This window comes from Chaetura pelagica, unplaced genomic scaffold, assembly GCF_000747805.2.
Source record: "Chaetura pelagica isolate M959 unplaced genomic scaffold, ChaPel_1.0 scaffold50, whole genome shotgun sequence".
Lineage (NCBI taxonomy): Eukaryota > Metazoa > Chordata > Aves > Apodiformes > Apodidae > Chaetura > Chaetura pelagica.
In genome coordinates, this window is record NW_009952366.1 from 84,913 (window position 1) to 103,437 (window position 18,525).

The 18,525-nt window shown below is 40.4% G+C and overlaps 1 protein-coding gene across 1 annotated transcript in view; it reads left to right on the forward strand.

Moving 5' to 3' along the window:
- Positions 1-14,503, forward strand: part of SYT1 (synaptotagmin I) — a 94,025-nt gene extending 79,522 nt beyond the window's left edge. Inside the window, exons 6-7 of the mRNA XM_010008040.1 lie at positions 8,743-8,876; positions 13,025-14,503. Of these exons, the coding sequence (XP_010006342.1) occupies positions 8,743-8,876; positions 13,025-13,231 (341 nt within the window). The 3' untranslated portion in view covers positions 13,232-14,503. The remainder of the gene's footprint in view (positions 1-8,742; positions 8,877-13,024) is intronic.
- Positions 14,504-18,525: the final 4,022 nt, after the last annotated feature.

Below are 18,525 nucleotides of genomic sequence, written 5' to 3' on the forward strand. Positions count from 1 at the left end.
TTCCCTACATGAAAGAAATCCCTTTTTTTGCTTTCTTCCCGTTATTTTCAGATATCTGTCCTCATCCTTGTCTGTGTGGCACAGTAATTTTCCTCAGGATGGTCATCCCAGCTGTTAAGCCTTGAAGCACAGAGAAACATCTCCAATACAAATAGAAACACATGACTAATCAAAATTTGTAAATCCCCCTGGGTTTCCTTCAGTCAAGTCCCCTAAAATCCTTATAGTCATCACATCACCACACAGCAGCAGCATCTGCTGGGATTCCTAAAGTAGTTGCCTTTCCTCCATCATCCAGCATGCAGGTAAATAGCTACATGCAGCAAATATCCACAGGTACAGGGGCCCAAAAATGATGATCACCCAGGAAAGGTGTGTAAGAGCACTCAAAAGAAGGGAAACTTGGCCCCAGCTTTCACTCTGCTGAGTAACTGAAGGCAACACAAAAAATACAATGTTCTTCTCAGCAGAGCAGACTGAGAACTTGTTTCTCATATTTTAGAGTCTCATCTCACTCTCTTCAAAGGTGGGACATATGGGCTCATATCCCTTCAGCCAACAGGGAGGTTTGAAGAACATTTCCCACATTAGCAATTGGAATTTTAACCTCTTAGCTATCAGCAGAAGATGGGTGGAGAGAAAACTCCAGTGTTTAATTGCTTTGTTTTGTAGAACGAAGTAGATCAACCCCCCCCCAAGTAATAGATAATAATAGGTAATAATGACAGAAAAACCCTAAGCTGGCACAGCTGTAGGAAACAATCAAGAATTGAAAAGGTGAAGCGTAATTCCTCTCCATCACACTTTCACCAGGCGTGTTGAGGCAGCTCTCCGCCCAGGCGTCTGGCCCTTCCAGACCCCAGCCTTTGCCACCTGATGCTCCTCATGTGTTCACTTTTCAGCCAGATTTTTGAATTGTGGCCTCTACTCAGCAGCACATGCCTTGGATTATGTAGGGTAGTTCTGCCCCTCTCCCCAGATATTGGTACCCCTCTCTGCATGACCTTGTTAGATAGCAAGCTCAGATCTGAGGACTTCTGAGTACCCGGTAACAGTCCAGTGCAATGCATCTTTATGTACCCAGCTTCTGTTATTTTCTGCTGAAACATTCCACACAGTCTGCTCTTTAACCTTGTGTTGTTTGTGGTTTTCTATATTGTGTGCTTCTGCTTCTCTCTTCACTCTTCTGCCTGTCATTATTCCTCAGTCAATATGAATTCCCCCCTCCCTCCTCCCTAAGTCACTTGAGGACAGTATTTTGAATCTCTCTAAGCCTCTATGTATTCTGGTATTTTCAGTACCACCAATTTAAGAAATATAAAATTAATTATTTTTTTCTCTATATCATCAAAAGGCATTACATAAATTCAGACTCAGCAGTCTGCTGGAATTTGCTGCCTGAAGTACTGCCAGTTTGCTTTAGCTTCTGTCTGAATTCCTGTAGTGGAGAGTCTGCCTGTATCAGCAGCCCCAGTTAATACCTTTCCACCCACCATTTGATGTTAATGCCTCCCTCATCTTAGTTGCTATTATATTCTTCCTATTTGTATACAAACATGACATATTACATTATGCATTTTTATTTCTTTATTTGTTATCTAGGATTGCAGGTGCCTTCTCCACCGTGTTAAAGTTTTCAAATGGCATGCTGTCTTTCCTCCTCCTAACTTCATTCAAGCTTCATAACCAGTCAGTTCCTCCCCTTTTGGTGCAAATACAGGGGAGCAAGGTTTACTGCTTTGGTGCTTGTAATTTCCATGTAATCACATTTACAAAGTGCTTGGTTGAGTTGCTTTGCTTTTCCACAAGAGTATTCTGTGGTTTCCACAGCCAAAATTCAAGGTGCTTGTTCCTGCTGGTTCAACCCACATTTGCTGCATCTTATAAAACTGTTTGGTTTGCCTTTGTGTAACTATGCTGAAATTAACTGCTTGGATGCAAGACTGATCAGCTACCCTTTCTCTGGCAATACACTTAATCATAAGCTCGTAAGCATTAATTTGTGCTGGTTTTAAATCAAAGTTTGGCTTCTTCAAGGGTTTTTGGGTTTGATTGGTTTTTTTGTTTTGTGTTCTGTTACTTTCCCTGCCTGGCACTGTAGCATTTGTTGCTATGTTCCAGTTGGAAGCACTGTGGATGGAATCACAGGCTTGAATGCTGGCTGAATAGCCCTTACACTGCTGTGAACATTTCTTTTTTCACTATCAGCTCTACATGTGTAGCAACCTCAGTTTGGGATTCTCGGGTGAAGGAATCATTGGCTTGCTGATGGTTTTACAGCACCACCTTCTTCCCAAGGCTCCTTCATTCTCTGAACTCAACATTTCAACAGCAATTTGGTGTTCAACTAGCTCCACAACAGTGTAGAGTTGTTAGTTTGAAACTGCTTTGCTACACTCTTTTTTTCTCTTTTGTTTAATAGACTGGCTAGCATTAGTTCTTATTAATACCAACCCCTTCTTCCCCACTATAAATGGATTATTTGACTCTGTTATTCCTACGAGACTGTCTAATGTTGTTGAATGTGAAGTTACAAATGTTTCCATTTCTCAATTTTCCTGTCTTACAGCATTTTCTATTAAAGATGCTGATGAAAATATGTAATAATCTAGCTTGTCACACCATGACATACAATGTGAGCAAGAAAGGGCCTGATGGGCTGCATACTGTGTATGTGTGCATGCAGTGCATCTGGAGCAGTCCACCCATGGGGCATAGATAGATGCTAGCAAGTATAAAGCAACTTTTTTGAACTAAACTGTTTACAGCTACTAGTGGCACTCTGGCAGCCCATCTGGGCTGCTTGAAGTCTCAACTGTATTCATGGCCAGTCATCTACTGGGTGGTGTAGAGAGAATCTCTCAGGCACATCGCTCAACTCTCAGCCTGTTTATTAAAGGGATTTTTAAAAGTATTTTGCTGGAGTCAGGACTGGTGTAGATACTGCACAGGAATCTACAGCAAATACTTCTGCTACACAGCTTTCCCTTGTGTATTTATCAAATACAGGCTACAGCCCATAACTTCAAGTAATCTACAGTCCAGTGGGGTTATGGAAACTATTATGAGGTTCCCAGTACCTAAATATGAACATTAGCTGAGGACTGGACATTATTTAGCAAACAAGCTTAAAAAAAAAAACCAAAATCAACAATCCTGTTTTCAATGAAATGCGAGGAAAAAAACACAAACCCTGCATTTTATGCCAAGAGAATTGTTTCTACTGAGAACGTTTTCCAATATTTCCCTTGAGATATCAGATGCTCCTTAAAAATAATGTTCCAACTTTAATTTGCTCATTTGTGGATGAAGGTAGAAGGCCCAACAGCTTGTGTCAATGAATATAAACTATAACTTTTATGCAATCTAGAATGTGCCATACTACTCCTTAGTAATTGTACCTTATATTGTTTCTTCCCCAGATAATACATTTTCTCCCTCTAGCTTTCCTTCGCATTTGAAGCTTTCCATTCATCTGAAAAATACTAGTTTAGACAATCCGGGCACAATATCACTCTCAACTCATTATTTCAGAGACTTTAATTATCCCTTCTCATTCATACATGAATACACAGAAGAAAAAAATTTTGGGCAAATTATCCATGGCCTGGATGCCACAGGCATCATGTGAATCATCCCTCTCTTCGGTAGAGAAGGGTTTATAAGCCCATGGAGGGAGCATGTCCCATGATCCTTGGAAAAAATCAGCAAATATGTGGGAACTCCCAGGAAAGTTCATCCTGTTTGCTCTCAGAGCCCTGCTGCTTTCCACAGTGCAGCTGTGACAGCTGCTGCTGTCATTCTCAGAAGGCAGAAGCAAGCATGCAGGTACTGCTGATGCTTCATCCCTGGCATAGTCTCTGTAGAAAGCTGTTTGCTCTATAAAATTGCTGTTCTTCCTACTGCCACTCCTGAAAGCCAAAAAAAAAATTAGTCTGAAGGGTGGATTGACAAAATACAGAGGCTAAAGGTGCAATATTGAATCTAGCACTGCTTCTGCTCCCATCCAAGATTCTGACTTGGTCTTTTCTCGTCTTTCCTCCCCATTGCGGTGTTGCAGGATGAGAGTGAGTCTATAATCTCCAGCATGAATCTTTAGCATGGAACTAAATGATCGTCCCAGCAAGTCACCTCTGTCCTAACCCTGTTTTCAGAACCACTTTTAAGTCTGCATTTCCAAACTTGATTTTCTTCAGTTATTGGATCAGTTGTTGCACTCTTCAGGAATTTGTTCTGCTTCCTAGAATAGAAATTTGCTGCCTGCTAACACTTTGCTCTAAAAGTCAGTGATGTGTGCTTTGGCATAGGTTTGGCATAAATTTTCTTTTGATGAGAAAAAGCATGAGCTAATTAGCACCCTGTTATCCTGAAATTTTGAAGACAAAAATACAGCTGGAAGCAATACTGACACCATATTTCTTCTGGGTTTCTGCATTTGAGTTGAGAACATCATCTTATTGCAGTGTTTTGTCATATGAAACTTTATTCAACTGTGTCTCTGAGTAGTTTGTTCTGGCTCAGTTGTTTTCTTATTCATCATGTTAGGCTTACTCAAGTCGTGTGGAGGGTTTTCTCTGATCCCACCACGCAGAGCTGTGGGGGATTTTTTTGTTTAAACTGTTAGGCTCCCCCTGAATGCAGGCTTGGGACTGTAATTGCACTCCCAATCAAGTCCAGTGATATCCCTGGGGCATTTTTAAAATTTGTCAATCTTCTAGGCACTTGCTTTTCATATTTTCATTAGATTACAGAAGCCTTACAAATATTTATCAAATATCGGGACCATCCTTATGTTTGCGTTCAGATTAAATCATTCTTATAAAACCATCCCAGGCTGAGTACTGTGTTGACACTTTCCTGCTGGAGATCCATACAGTTGAAAATTTGTGTGCTGAATTCTCTCCTACCTAGGTGGAGAATGATTTTTCATTTACTACAGATCCCTGTAGCAAATTTTTTGTCTTAAAAGCCACTGACAAAGTCATTCCCATGTTCCACTTTTTTCTCCATTACCGTCATTAGCCATTATTTTCTTCTTTTGAGTTGAAGTATTTTCTTTCAGCTGTAAATTTGCTTTTTTAAAACCTCTAATAATGAAGTACATCTTGTCTACAACATGATGATTATGAACTCAGTCATTATTTTAAGAGGATTCTAATTGTATCTATATGCCTCATAGTCCAAATGACTCCAGAAGTCTTTATCTGTTGTTACATACCATTTCAGTTATCATTTAAATAGTATATTGACATCTTACTGTAAACTTGAGGAAAATGTGTCAGCTAGTCCCCCAGTGCTTTTAAAGCTGTTCAGCTAGCCTCTCTTGAGACGCTGTAAAATCTATAATGCACAATTAGGTATGAATTTTACATCTTTTTTAACATTCATGGTTTGACCGTTAATGAGGGAGTAAATAGAAGAATTCTATTTAATCCCACACATTGCTTAACATGGATTATTAAGCAAGGGACACCAGCCATTCTCTCCGCTTTGGCAGAGGGATGTCCATAGTGCCCTGGATGCAACATCCCTTCTTCCACATAGACAGGCAAGGTCCCCCACCAGTACCTGTGGATGTAGTGTGAACCTAAATCCCTGTTTTCTAGAATAAAACTGGAGGGAAAAACAGAGTGATATTCACCTCTTCTAACCTGAAATTTCTTCTAGCTGTTTACATGAAAGCAAATAGGCTGTCTTGTATCAGTACAGAGAAATAAATATTTTGGGTTGCAATTTATTTGACCAAAGACAGATATTTACTTTGGAACGAGATAACTATCCAGAGTACATAAAGATAAATGCTTATTTGTTTTCAATGGCATCAGACATAGACATTTTTACTTGGTCAAAACAGTTCTGCCCTTTATGCCCAGGCTATTCACTTAGCAGGCAATTTATCATTGCTGGGCTCTAATATAAGTTAGGTCATCCTTACTAGTCTCACTTATTCACTGAGACTATTTACATATTAAAGTATTACTCAGCATGAGTAATGGTGCCAGCACTGTGAGTATGTTGCAAGTAGAGAGATGTTTCCATTAGCACTAAACCTTATCTCAGAAAAATCACTGGAGACTGGCACTTCCCAGAGGTTCTGCTTTCTTTTGATTATCCTCCTTTTTTCTAGTAATTGACTCCAAGCAGTTTAGCTTTTTTTTATGGTAGAACACTATCTGTCTTTTTCAGAGATTTATTCATGAAGTCTCAAAAAAGTCTGTGCTTAGGTATCAGGTTGTCTGTGTAGATTGCAAGCAAATAGATTACCAGAGAGTTGAGGGAGATAATCTCATGGTGTATGGGAGAGTATAAATGAAGATAAAGCAGTGATGGAGACACAGAAGAGATGAAGAGGGGGGGAGATATGTACATACATATATGAGACACAGAAGAATGAAGAGAGGAGAGAACTAGGTAAGACCAGGGTACTTTGAGAAATAGGAAATGGTTGTACAATCTAATGAAGAGAAACTCAGTTAAAATCTCTAATGGTCCATTCACTTCCTTGAGCTGGACACCCTGTTCTTATTTGCAGTGGTTTTGTGATGAATAAGGTTATTTAATGCTTTCCTCTGAAACTAGAAAATAAAGAAAATGGTTTCCTGGCAGTATGCAATTTGTAATTGGTTTGGCATAACACCCTTGGATGAAAAAGAATTAGGATATTTTGTCATACGATATGTCCTCTGCTGTGCTCCACTTGAAGCTGCTGCAACTGACAGTTCTGCACTGCCAAGGCAATCTGGTACCATTGGGATCTTTCCTACTAAACACCTGGCATTTGACTGAGCCTAGCTCAAATCCCCAGACAGACTGATCAGGATAAGAAGCTGACCAGAACATGAAAAAGAAACCATAGAAACCTACTTCTGAGTCTTGTTCCATGGCCATGAGGGTCAAATTTTGCTCTAATACCAACATAAAGGTAGAAAATCTATAAATAAATAGAGCTCTGTTGGCTTTTTGCTAGCATTTCTGCTCTTCACAGGATGCTCCTTAATTCATAGATTCTGCAGCCAAAAGGAAACTTTGCAATCCCCTGCCTAGCCTTGAGTGTAAACGTATCCAGATTTAATTTCTATTTGAGCTTGAGTCTTTTGAGGGGAGGAAGAATCTTAATCATCTGTAACAGAGAGTTCAGCACAAACACCAAAGAGCTACTCCAGCTATTTCAGTAGTCTTACAGCTAAAGGACTTCCTATTTCTAAGCTAGAATTCGTCTCGTTCCTTCTCACAGCCATTGGATCTTGTTATATGCTTGTCTGCTGGCTGAAGGGTCCGCTACCAAAATTATGCTTCCTTCAGAGCTATAGCCTGTGATCAAGTCACTCTGGTAACTTAATGGTCCCACAGTCCTAGACCTTCCACAATAAGGCATATTTTGACAATAGCAGAGTGAAATTACTTGTCTCAGATAATCCAAGCATTAATTTCATTGCAGAGTCATAAAGCATGCTTTGATCATACTGATAACATTTAATTTCAGTGTTCATTCGTTGTTCTTCTTCTGTAGCCCGATCCCCTTCTTAGCAAGGAAAGGATAAGCCCTTTCATTTGACAGTTTGCATTCAGGCTTTTCTAATTTATTTCACAGATGACTTGTGGCTCACTGGCACTTTGTGTATCTCCAATGAGCTTGCTAGAGGGAAGTCTTGCCTTGACCTGTATCATGGTTCAGCTGCCTAAAACCAAGGGAGATACCTACTCAAATTTTGGTGACAGTACCACAGAGGTTGTTGAAAAAGATGAGCTTGAGATGCCTCAAATGGTGCTTCATGGTAGGCCAAAACAGAAAAATACCTGAGCTTGGTGAACGTACTGCTAATTAACACCACCATGGAAGAACAACTGCTTTTCTAAATGGGGACATGGCCCTTGTAACAGAATAAAGACTGACAGCAATATTCTTTTAAGAGGGTAAAATTTCTATTGAAAGTAGAACCACTGAGATGTCACTTCTTGGCAGTAACGTCCATAAGAGTTTTGCTTCTATGAGAAATACTTTAATAGATACCAAGTCAGTTGTCAATTGGCCACCGGAAGTTGTATAAAATAACAGTGGGAATTTCGTAGAGAGTAGCAAAACCAGCTCATCATTTATACTGATACTGTGGCCTGTACCTTACTCTGGCTGCATGTAAGCAGTAGAGTAGAGGATGGGTATTTAAGGAGCAAAGTCTCTTCTTGCCATGCAATCTGTCCATGTGCCAGACCGAAGGACGCTGCACTGGGACAGTCGCAGCCTGCCAGGGTGATCAGGGGATGGGGAAACCGTGGTGCAGCACCCCAGAGAGCCATGTGAGGAGTTGCTGAGCAGTTGCAGAGCACCTGCCACCTGAGCCCCATGCTTGCCATGCCTGCATTCAGCAGCACTCATGGCTCTTGGGAAAACCACCCTGCAGCCTCGTTGCTAAGAAATGTTTGCAGTAAATAAATAATGTTAGAGTAAAAACATTTTCAGGATGGTTAATGAGCTACGGAAAAAAATTAGGTGGGAATTTACCCTTCCTTCGCAATGTTAAGGAGATAGTGCAATAAATATTTTGTACCTTTTTTCATCAGGAACACTTCACAATTGTACAGGAGTTTTTCTACAGTGGCAATTAGGACTTTAAATATAAGGTGTTTTTTGCTAAAGGCTGGTTTGTTTTTTTTTTAATCAACTTTTAAATGCATGGAATTCAAATCTGTAGACAACACACTGAACTACCCTTCTTAGCTCTGCTTCTTCTCTCGATTACTTAGATCCCTATGTGAAGATCCATCTGATGCAAAATGGTAAGAGGCTGAAGAAGAAAAAGACTACAATTAAAAAGAACACTCTGAATCCCTACTACAACGAGTCTTTCAGCTTTGAAGTACCATTTGAGCAAATTCAGGTAATGTCAAACAGTGTTTTGTCTTCCCTCTGCATTCCATTTCTCAGCCCTTATAAATATTTAACAGGAATCTTGTTAATTATCACGTGTGCATGCCTTCATTAGCACCTAGGTGCCAGCCCTGTGCTACGTTAGATGAGTGTGACTGCTTCAAGAGGGAAATTATGAAACCCACAGTACTTATGAAACTTTAATTCATCAGTGAGAAATGGATAACTGACATTTTCTATTAGCAAAAATGGATTCCGGAAAAAAAAGAATGCACAGGGAGATAGCAAAGAAATGTTCCAGGGGGGGAAAAAAAAAGGACAGGGGGAAAAGTCACATTTGTGTTCCTTATGCATTTAATTAGTCCTTTTTGTTGAAAGTGCTGCAGGATCCTTCTGAAGTAAAGCATATAATTCAGTCATCTATTTTTTTTCAGTTGTTCACCACATTATGACAAGAATTGTGGTGAATCCTATATTCTTTAGAAGAAGAAATTTGAGAATCTCAGGGGTCAATATTGCACTGCCTGTTTTCTTGGCACCTCAGGGGATGTCCAGCAGTTGTCCCAGTGCTATTCCTGGAGAGTTCAGTGCCTAAAAGTAGGGGCCTCAGAAGTCAGCACAGTGAACAAGAAGTCACATACCTTAGCAGTGGAAAATACCAGGACAAGACATCAAGACATTTTTTTCAGAGGCTCGATAACCTACCTGAGTTTGAATGACCATAATTAAACCAGTCTGGGAATACAGCATTTTGTGGATTGTAAGAAAGGTCTAGGTAGAAGTTAGGTGCCTTGCTATTGTGATGGCTTGAATAGCTTGGGTCAAATTCAGGGCCAGAAGACATTGCAAGGGAAAAGTCCCAAGTAATGGGGAGACACAGACATCTCTTGATTAGTTGACAGCATGGTATGGGGTTTGAGACTGTGTTTTGAATATTGATAGCAACTGTACTGGAGAGAAACACAGGAGCCAAGGCCTACATTCCAACTAAAGCTGTGTTCTTGGTTTTTATTGACTTGGTACCAACAAAGGTAATAAAACTAGGCAAGGTGAAGCACTAGGAATGGTGACTTGGACACACGACTAGCCCATTTAGGAATTTCTTCATGTCTCACAGCAGGTGTCTGTGGACTCAAGGAATCAAATCATAGGAAATCCAGTGGGGTCTAATTCCCATTGATTTTAATGAAAGCCTGGTCAGTGTGCTTGGGAAAAAAATATCTCATAAAAAACATCAAAGACCCACCAGCAGAAAAAAAAAAAAAAAAAAAAAAAATCAATCAAATCCAACCTTTTTGCCAATTTAGGCTACAAATGTCTTCATTTCCAAGGAGGGACAGGACTGAGGAACTGGACTGGGCACCTCCAAGTTATCAGATCTGAGCTTTGGTTAGGTGCATTCTTGCTTGACCATTTTTCCTTTTAATCCAAAATCAGTATTGTAAGGTAGATATAAGCCCTCTAAAAAGTATTGCTGTTTAGCAGTTTAATATTATGCACTTTTTAATAAATGTATTAAAATGACTTCATAGCTATTTACTTCAGCAAGCCTCAATTTAAAATCTGTAATTATGGACTTTGGTCATATGCCAATGTATTTTGGAACTAGTTATAAAATAGTATATTTAGAATTTACTTCATTATGGTTACGCTAGTAATTTCTTCATTAGCAAAACACATTTTAAATGTTATTTAGACTTAATATGGTAAGAATCACTGTGACTTTGGGGTAATTCATGTAAAGGTCATAAAGCAAACTTTCACAGTCAAATAAAAAATAATGGTTGTACAAGCTTCATGATGGATGGAGACCAAAGACAAGGCAGATGGTGGAAGGAAAGCAGTACAATAGGAGTACATCTATGCAATTTAAAATGGGCCAAGCATTAATAGTTTCAACAACTTAATAGTGAATATGGAATCCAACTCTGAAGGGAAAGAAACTGGTGTCTGTAAAAGTAATGGGAGAACACCACTTGGGAAGTCAGATCCTGTTGGTACAGGCAGATCAAGAACTTGTTTTCCCACTTTCAAGACAGACCCCCTCCATAGGTAGCAACATCTCCAGCTCCTTTCAGTCCTAATGTTGAATCATGCCAAGGAGACTGCTGATCCGAGTGTTTACTAGCAGAGGTGGTGCTTTCTACTAGCACCTGTTAGGTTTTGTAGTGCAGCTGTTCCTTTAAATATATGGTACAAAGGTAAAGGGATAGGTTTAAGTCAAACACCATGAGGTGAAAATCATCTCAGAGTTAATCACCTGAGCTAGCTGTTCTTACACCTGCATAGCACAAGGAAGCAGTCTTTTGTTTACCATGCCCACAGTTGGCTGATGATAAACACAAAAAAAAACAAAAAAACATCCTATAGTAAACTGGCCTCCAAGCTTCTGGGTACAGCAGGCAAATTTTTTTGGTACTGTAAAATAATAGTCAAATGTTTACTTTTTGTATCTGTGATTGTACCATACATCTAAAACATAAATGTTCATTTGGGGAGGTACCATCAACATTAAAAGCAAGTATATTGCAAACAGCAACACTGAAACATAATTTTGGCATCTAGAAATAGTTGCTTCAGGATATTGCCTTTTATCATGAGTGCCCTGGGGAGAGAGAGAGTCTTGAGTTGGTTGTACACTTTTGTCATCAGCAACTATATAAATACTTTAGTGCCTGTTGGAATCATCCCTTTCTCTGACTTGGTGAATTGTGCAATCTTGTCAGAGAATGGGCCCTATAAAATAGTCCTCATGAGCCTGGTCTTGCAGATATGCTTAAAAGAGTCGGTTACTTTTAAAATATGATCCTATTACAAGCACAGAAATTAATCATTCTAGCAAGAAATCCAGATTGTGGATATATTTAAAGCCTTAAATTTAAAGACCTGATTCTTGAGAATAATAGATTTTTTCTGGAAGAAATGTATTTCAGGGCATTCCTTCTTCCCATTCAGGAAACTCACAGTGGAAAAAGGAGCTGTGTGTATTTACCGTGGGGTAGAAAGGAATCAGGAAAAGAACTGCATGTTCATCTTTAAACATAAAGCTCCCAAAGGAGCAGCATTTACAGTTTAGTAAAATCAGCCCAGGGCTGTTAATGTCTCAGGTGCTGTTGGAGAAAAACACCACTCCACCAAAGGAGTAGCTGTTTATGCCCTTTTGACAAATATTAATGACCTGATGGAGAGGAATGTGAACATGTGCACGCAAATGCATACGCAAATGCCTGGCTTGAACATCACCTCCAAGTGTGCCCCTGTCTAAGTGACTGGAAAATTGTCTACACACTGTAACAGATGGGCTGGAGCAGAATTTGTGGGAATAGTTTCACCCTGCTTGCCAGAGGTCACTGTTCCTACAGCAGAAGTGGCACTCCAAGTCTGGCTCTGTCACAGGCAAAGCCGATGTGTCAGAGCCCCGAGACAGTGGAGTTAATGCTTCTTTCCAGCTCCCCTGAGCATGCAGAGGGGTTTCTTGACTCCAGTATACATTCATTAATATACACAGTGTATACATACTTAGGTGTGAGCATGCACACACACGCAGACAGATGGGTTCACGTGCATATATGTATATAGCAACTGTAAGGGCTGTCCTTTGAATTTATCTGAAAATAGCTGATTAGCATGCTGGCTGGATGGCTAAGAGTTGTTTAAAAGCAGAAAAGCAATTAGCAGAACAGAGTATGACATTGCAACTGTTAACTTGGGCTAAATCCATTTCTGAATTTTACCTCATTTTTACTCATTTACTAAAACAATAATGACACGTTAAATAGCACTAATTTTGGTTTAGCTCAACTTGTGATCTCACTTTTAGCCCTACAGACTTATAGCAGTTTGATTCTTCAGTAACAACAGAAGAATAATTCATAGGTTGTTGATCTCTTAAAAGGGGGGAAAAAAAAATAAACTTCAATTCTCAAATGAAGATCTTTGATGAAAAGAGGCAAATTTCAAGTTAATGGGGAGATTGTGAACCAAATTATATTTGGAAGGCTCACAAGAAGTTTGAATTTGCTTCTTGCTGGAGGAACCTGCTCTGGCTGTCACACACCCCTTCATGGAGTCTCCACTGTCATTTTGTGTCCCAAGATGCATCCTTACCCACCTTCCCCTTACTGTCATGCTCACTGATCCTTCTCTATCTCATTGTAGAAAGTGCAAGTTGTTGTGACTGTTTTGGACTATGACAAGATTGGCAAGAACGATGCCATCGGGAAAGTCTTTGTGGGCTACAACAGCACCGGCGCGGAGCTGCGGCACTGGTCAGACATGTTGGCCAACCCTCGGCGGCCCATTGCACAGTGGCACACCTTACAGCCCGAGGAGGAGGTAGATGCCATGCTGGCAGTCAAGAAGTAAATTAAATTAAATTAAATTAAATTAAATTAAATTAAATTAAATTTAAGTAAGAGGAAGACAATGAAGAAGAAGAAGCCTTTCTGCATTTGCCCACATAGTGCTCTTTAGCTAGTATCTGTAAATACCTCAGTAATATGGGTCCTTTCATTTCCAGCCATGTGTTCCTGACACAGATCGGTTGTATTTTTAAATTCCCATTTTAATTTGCACAAATCTAAATGTAGAGAGCCCTCTAAAGGCGCTTCATTTCACCACTGCCCCCCCAGATCTACTCTTCTTTTAAGCAATATGATGTGTAGATAGAGCATGACAGAAATTATTTATTGTATCACACAGTTGTATATATACACCAGTATGCTGAGAATTTATTTCTAGTTTGTGTATTTGTATGTTGTAAGCGTTTCCTAATCTGTGTATATCTAGATGTTTTTAATAAGATGTTCTATTTTAAATTATGTAAATTGACTGAGATATAGGAGAGCTGATAATATATTATAGGGTAACTATAGTATCGTCTGCATTCCAGAAAAAAAATTCCAACTTGTAAGGCACTAGTAGTGTTACACTGACATCTTAAAGGACAACTTAAATCTGAGCTTTCAACTGGACCATCTTAATAACACGCTACGCGTCCACAGTGAATCTTGGAGGGGCAAATCCAATTGAGTAGACTTCTTTCACAGGCAACTTAGCATGATCTGAGCAGCTCCATGGCTGACCTCAAGGAGATGTAGCCAGAAGCCAGGATCTAATATTTTGTATATATTCCAAAGCAAACACATAACAGACTGAAATGGCTTTAGATTGAAAGTTGAGGAAGCAGTTTCACAGAAGGCATCGATTTCATCTAACATACCAAGTAGGACCATTGCAGAGGTTGTGCAGGGAGGGGGGGGAAGGGAGGGGGGAGACGCAGCAGCAGCAAAGTGCTGCCCTGAAAACAAGAGTAGCTCTCCGTTATCACCTTTATACAAAATTTGCATACTGTGAATTCCATCCATGATTTCACATTATAATGAGTTTGCACATTAGACTTTGTAACAAAATATTTTATTATACTAACTCAGATTAGAAGGAATGCAGAATATTTTTTAGAAACAGCCGTGTGAGTTTATTATACAAAATAGTTTCATGGTAAACAGACAGTATTGTAATCCCATCAGAAGATGACAAAATTTAGCCATAGTTCTAAATGCACTTCAAAGTAAGCCAAAAGAGAACAGCTAGTGACCTTTTATATACTATTTATACTTAAGTTTTAATTTGTCCTTTAAAAAAAAAAAGTGAAAACAAAGAACAAGTTCTAGAAAACTGAAGCAACCTCTTCTGTATACTAGATGCTCGTTTCAGGAGGAGTTTTTAAATGTTTTCAATGTTATTATGTAGTAAATGGCACTATTATGAAGCTATTAGTCATTCCATAAGAGTCTTGAAAGACTGCTCTGTGTATCACTGTGACTGCCGTGTGTGCTTAGAAATGTAGTTTTCTCAGTGGATAGCAATCAATTTATTCCGTAGTGATATTGTAATAATACTGCCATTCCCTTCTACTGCACTGCCGAAGGAATGCATAGCACAAGCAGTTCTAGTTATTACGGACCAATTTAGAACTGGAGAGCTATGCAGGGGACAAGGATGCTATATCGAATGGGTTGACCACGCAGCATTTTGTCAAGCCCTGTGCAATATTCTACATTTCCAACCTCCCTCACCCTCTGCTGCTTTTCTGTAGATAGTCATCTTACGGCTAGCCAGCGTGTCATCTCAGCTTGTACCATCTCATCAAGTCATTTAGGGCACCACTTCCATCTCACATTCCGTCCTTTGAGGCCCCTTGCTTATCTTTCCAAGCTGTGAATATATTTATAATGCTTTTAAGAGTTTGTTATTTTCAGCATTGCAACCTACCCCAGAAATGAGGAAATGCTATACCTTTTGGAGGGAGGCATGAGAATTAATGTTCTTACCAATTGTATCTAACATAAATTATGGAAAACAAAGAACAAAGATGAATGTAATCAAAGACCTGTGTACTGAAAACTAAATTCCACAGCCTCCCTCGAGGCTTTGCTTCTGGGAGAGGTGAGACAGCCTGCGGGGCCAGGACAGTGATGGCCAAGCACCAATGTTTTCAGTACATTGTAGTTAAAAGAAGCAGCAAAGAAGTGGGAGGAGAACAAAAGTCTTGATCTCTTCTCACCTCCAGAAGTGAGAGTAGCAAGACCCATTTTCTGTCTTTTTTACATGAAACATGGAAAAAACACAAGTGAGACATTTTCAGATAGAAACAGGCGCATACATGCAAAGCATCAAGCTGGAATACTTTAAAATCTTAAGGACCAAACCCCACCAAAGAGAAGAAGTAGACAGTCAGCTTTCCAGCATAAGAGCTTCATGGTCTCCAACTTTCAGTTGTTCATTCAGGATAGCTGCAGGTTCAAACTGCCAGGACTGACTCATTGTGTTAAGGTTTTCTTAATGCTTTCCCTGCTTACACTGCCAGACTGAACGTCATCGTAGAACTGGTCTGTGAGGTACAATGATTCTCAGAGACTGAACCTGCCATGTGACCAAGATGACATTTTCATCCTCAAAGAAGCCACATGTACCTTTCTGACAAAGCTGTGTGAAGTATTAGAATCTGATGCTGTAGAAAGATCCTAGTTGCCTTTGTGTATATTTACTGCCTGCTTGAGTGTTTCTCTGTGTGGGTTTTCTCTGTATCTTGTAGAAATGTTTGGGGTGTTTTATCCTGCCATATCGCTCGTGGCCCGCGAGCTGACAACTTTAGCCGTATTTTACCTTCATTTTTGATGAGGTGGTTTATATTTTGTTTCACTTTGTGTAGTGACTTCCCACAGTAGAGTTTTCCAATTGTCGTTAAACTAACATACATATTACACAGATATTCAATAAAAATGTTTTATTTCCTGTTGATGTTCTAGTGTTTCTCTTTTAATCAAAAATTTTGAAAAGATGTTTCACTTCAGGACTTCAGCACAATCATAAACTTCAAAGTGTTGCAAGTTTAATAACACAACAGTTTTTGAGGAGCTGTGAAAAGTCACTTTCATCAGTGTGGTCTGCTCTAAGAAAGTCACAGCCTGCCGTGCTCCAGGGGATGAATTCTCCACCTCTACTGCAGATTAATCACTATTACCCTGTTTTCCCAAGGAGCCTGATAAGTTACCTCCAAAACCACCATTCTCTATCAAAACGTGAACATACCACAACAAAAACTCAAAGTAGTTACCTACACATCAGTATTCTTCAAGCTAATTGTGTTAGAGATGTGGTTGAAGTTTCCATTTGAAGAGAGCTGGTATATTTTAACCTACATTCTAGAGCTACTTCTAAGCTGGCCATAAAATCAAGTCTCTTGTAGACTAAAGATCATTAAATAAGAGCTTAAACTGTAGGGAGGTGGGGGCTGGGGGAGATGGTGCGGGAGGAAGTGAATCCACAAATGAAAAATAATTTTAAAACATTGTGCTATGAAACAATTTTAAGTTCTTGAGACTATTAGGAGAAACAGCTCCAAAAAAAACAGAAAAAAAAAATCCAACAAAAGAAACCCTTAAACCTGTAGTTGTATTTGTTTTATGTAACCAGCAATACCCATTACTCTGCTTTTTCCCAAATCTGAAAAAAATATGCCCACTCCTTTCAGGAACCACACTGAGGAAATTACTGATCTGCACCAGTTTAACCTCAGCTGTTGCTTACATGAAGCCTTACAAGGAGCTTGAGCTCATCGTACAGATTTTCAGAGTTAACTTTTCCCTGTTCCCACTGCTGAGAAAGTGCCTTCTTTTCACAGAATCACAGAATCTTAGGGGTTGGAAGGGACCTCGAAAGATCACCTAGTCCAACCCCCCTGCCAGAGCACATCACACAGGAACTTGTCCAGGTGGGTTTTGAATGTCTCCAGCAAAGGAGACTCCACAGCCTCTCTGGGCAGCCTGTTCCAGTGCTCTGTCACTCTCACAGTAAAGAAGTTTTTTTCTAATATTTACATGGAAACTCCTATGTTCCAGTTTGCACCCATTGCCCCTTGTCCTATCACTGAACACCACTGAAAAAAGCCTGGCTCCATCCTCCTGACACCTTTAACATACTCTGATGAGGTCGCCCTTCTGTCTCCTCCAAGCTCAAGAGACCCAGCTCCCTCAGCCTTTCCTCAGAAGGGAGATGTTCCACTCCATCATCTTTGTGGCTCTGCACTGGACTCTTTCAAGCAGTTCCGTTCTTGAACTGAGGGGCCCCGAACCGGACACAATATTCCAGATGTGGCCTCACCAAGGCAGAATAAAGGGGGAGGAGAACCCCCCTTGACCTACTAACCACACCCTTTCTAATGCACCCCAGGATGCCATTGGCCTTCTTAGCCACAAGGGCACATTATTGGCTCATGATCATCTTCCTGTCCACCAGGGCCCCCGGGTCCCTTTCCCCTACACTGCTCTCCAGCAGGTCAGCCCCCAACCTGTACTGGTACTTGGGGTTGTTCTTCCCCAGATGCAAGACTTTACACTTGCCCTTGTTGAATTTCATCAAGTTTCTCCCCGCCCAACTCTCCAGCCTGTCCAGGTCTCACTGAATGGCAGCACAGCCTTCTGGTGTGTCAGCCACTGCTCCCAGTTTAGTGTCATCAGAAAACTTGCTGAGGGGACCCTCCGTTCCCTCATCCTGGTTATTGATGAAAATATTGAACAGTACCGGTCCCAGCACTGACCCCTGAGGGACTCCACTAGTCACAGACCTCCGACTAGATTTTGTCCCATTGACCACAACTCTCTGACTTCTTCCTTTCAACCAGTTCATGATCCACCTCACTACCTGATCATCTAGACCACACTTGCTCAGTTTATCTACGAGGATGCTGTGGGAGACGGTGTCAAATGCTTTACTGAAATCAAGATAAACCACATCTACCACCCTACCATCATCTGTTCACCTAGTTACTTCCTCATTGAAGGCTATAAGGTTGGTCAACCGTGACTTTCCCGTGGTAAAACCATGTTGACTGCTCTTAATGACACCCTCATCCTTGATATGCCTAGAGATAGTGCCAAGAATAAGTTGTTCCATCACCTTTCCAGGGATGGAGGTGAGGCTGACCAGTCTATCGTTACCCGGGTCCTCCTTCTTGACCTTCTTGTAGACCGGAGTGACATTTGCTATCCTCCAGTCCTCAGGCACCTCTCCTGTTACCCATGACTTACCAAAGGTGATGGAGAGTGGCCTAGCAATGACCTCTGCCAGCTCCCTCAGCACCCACAGGTGCATTCCAT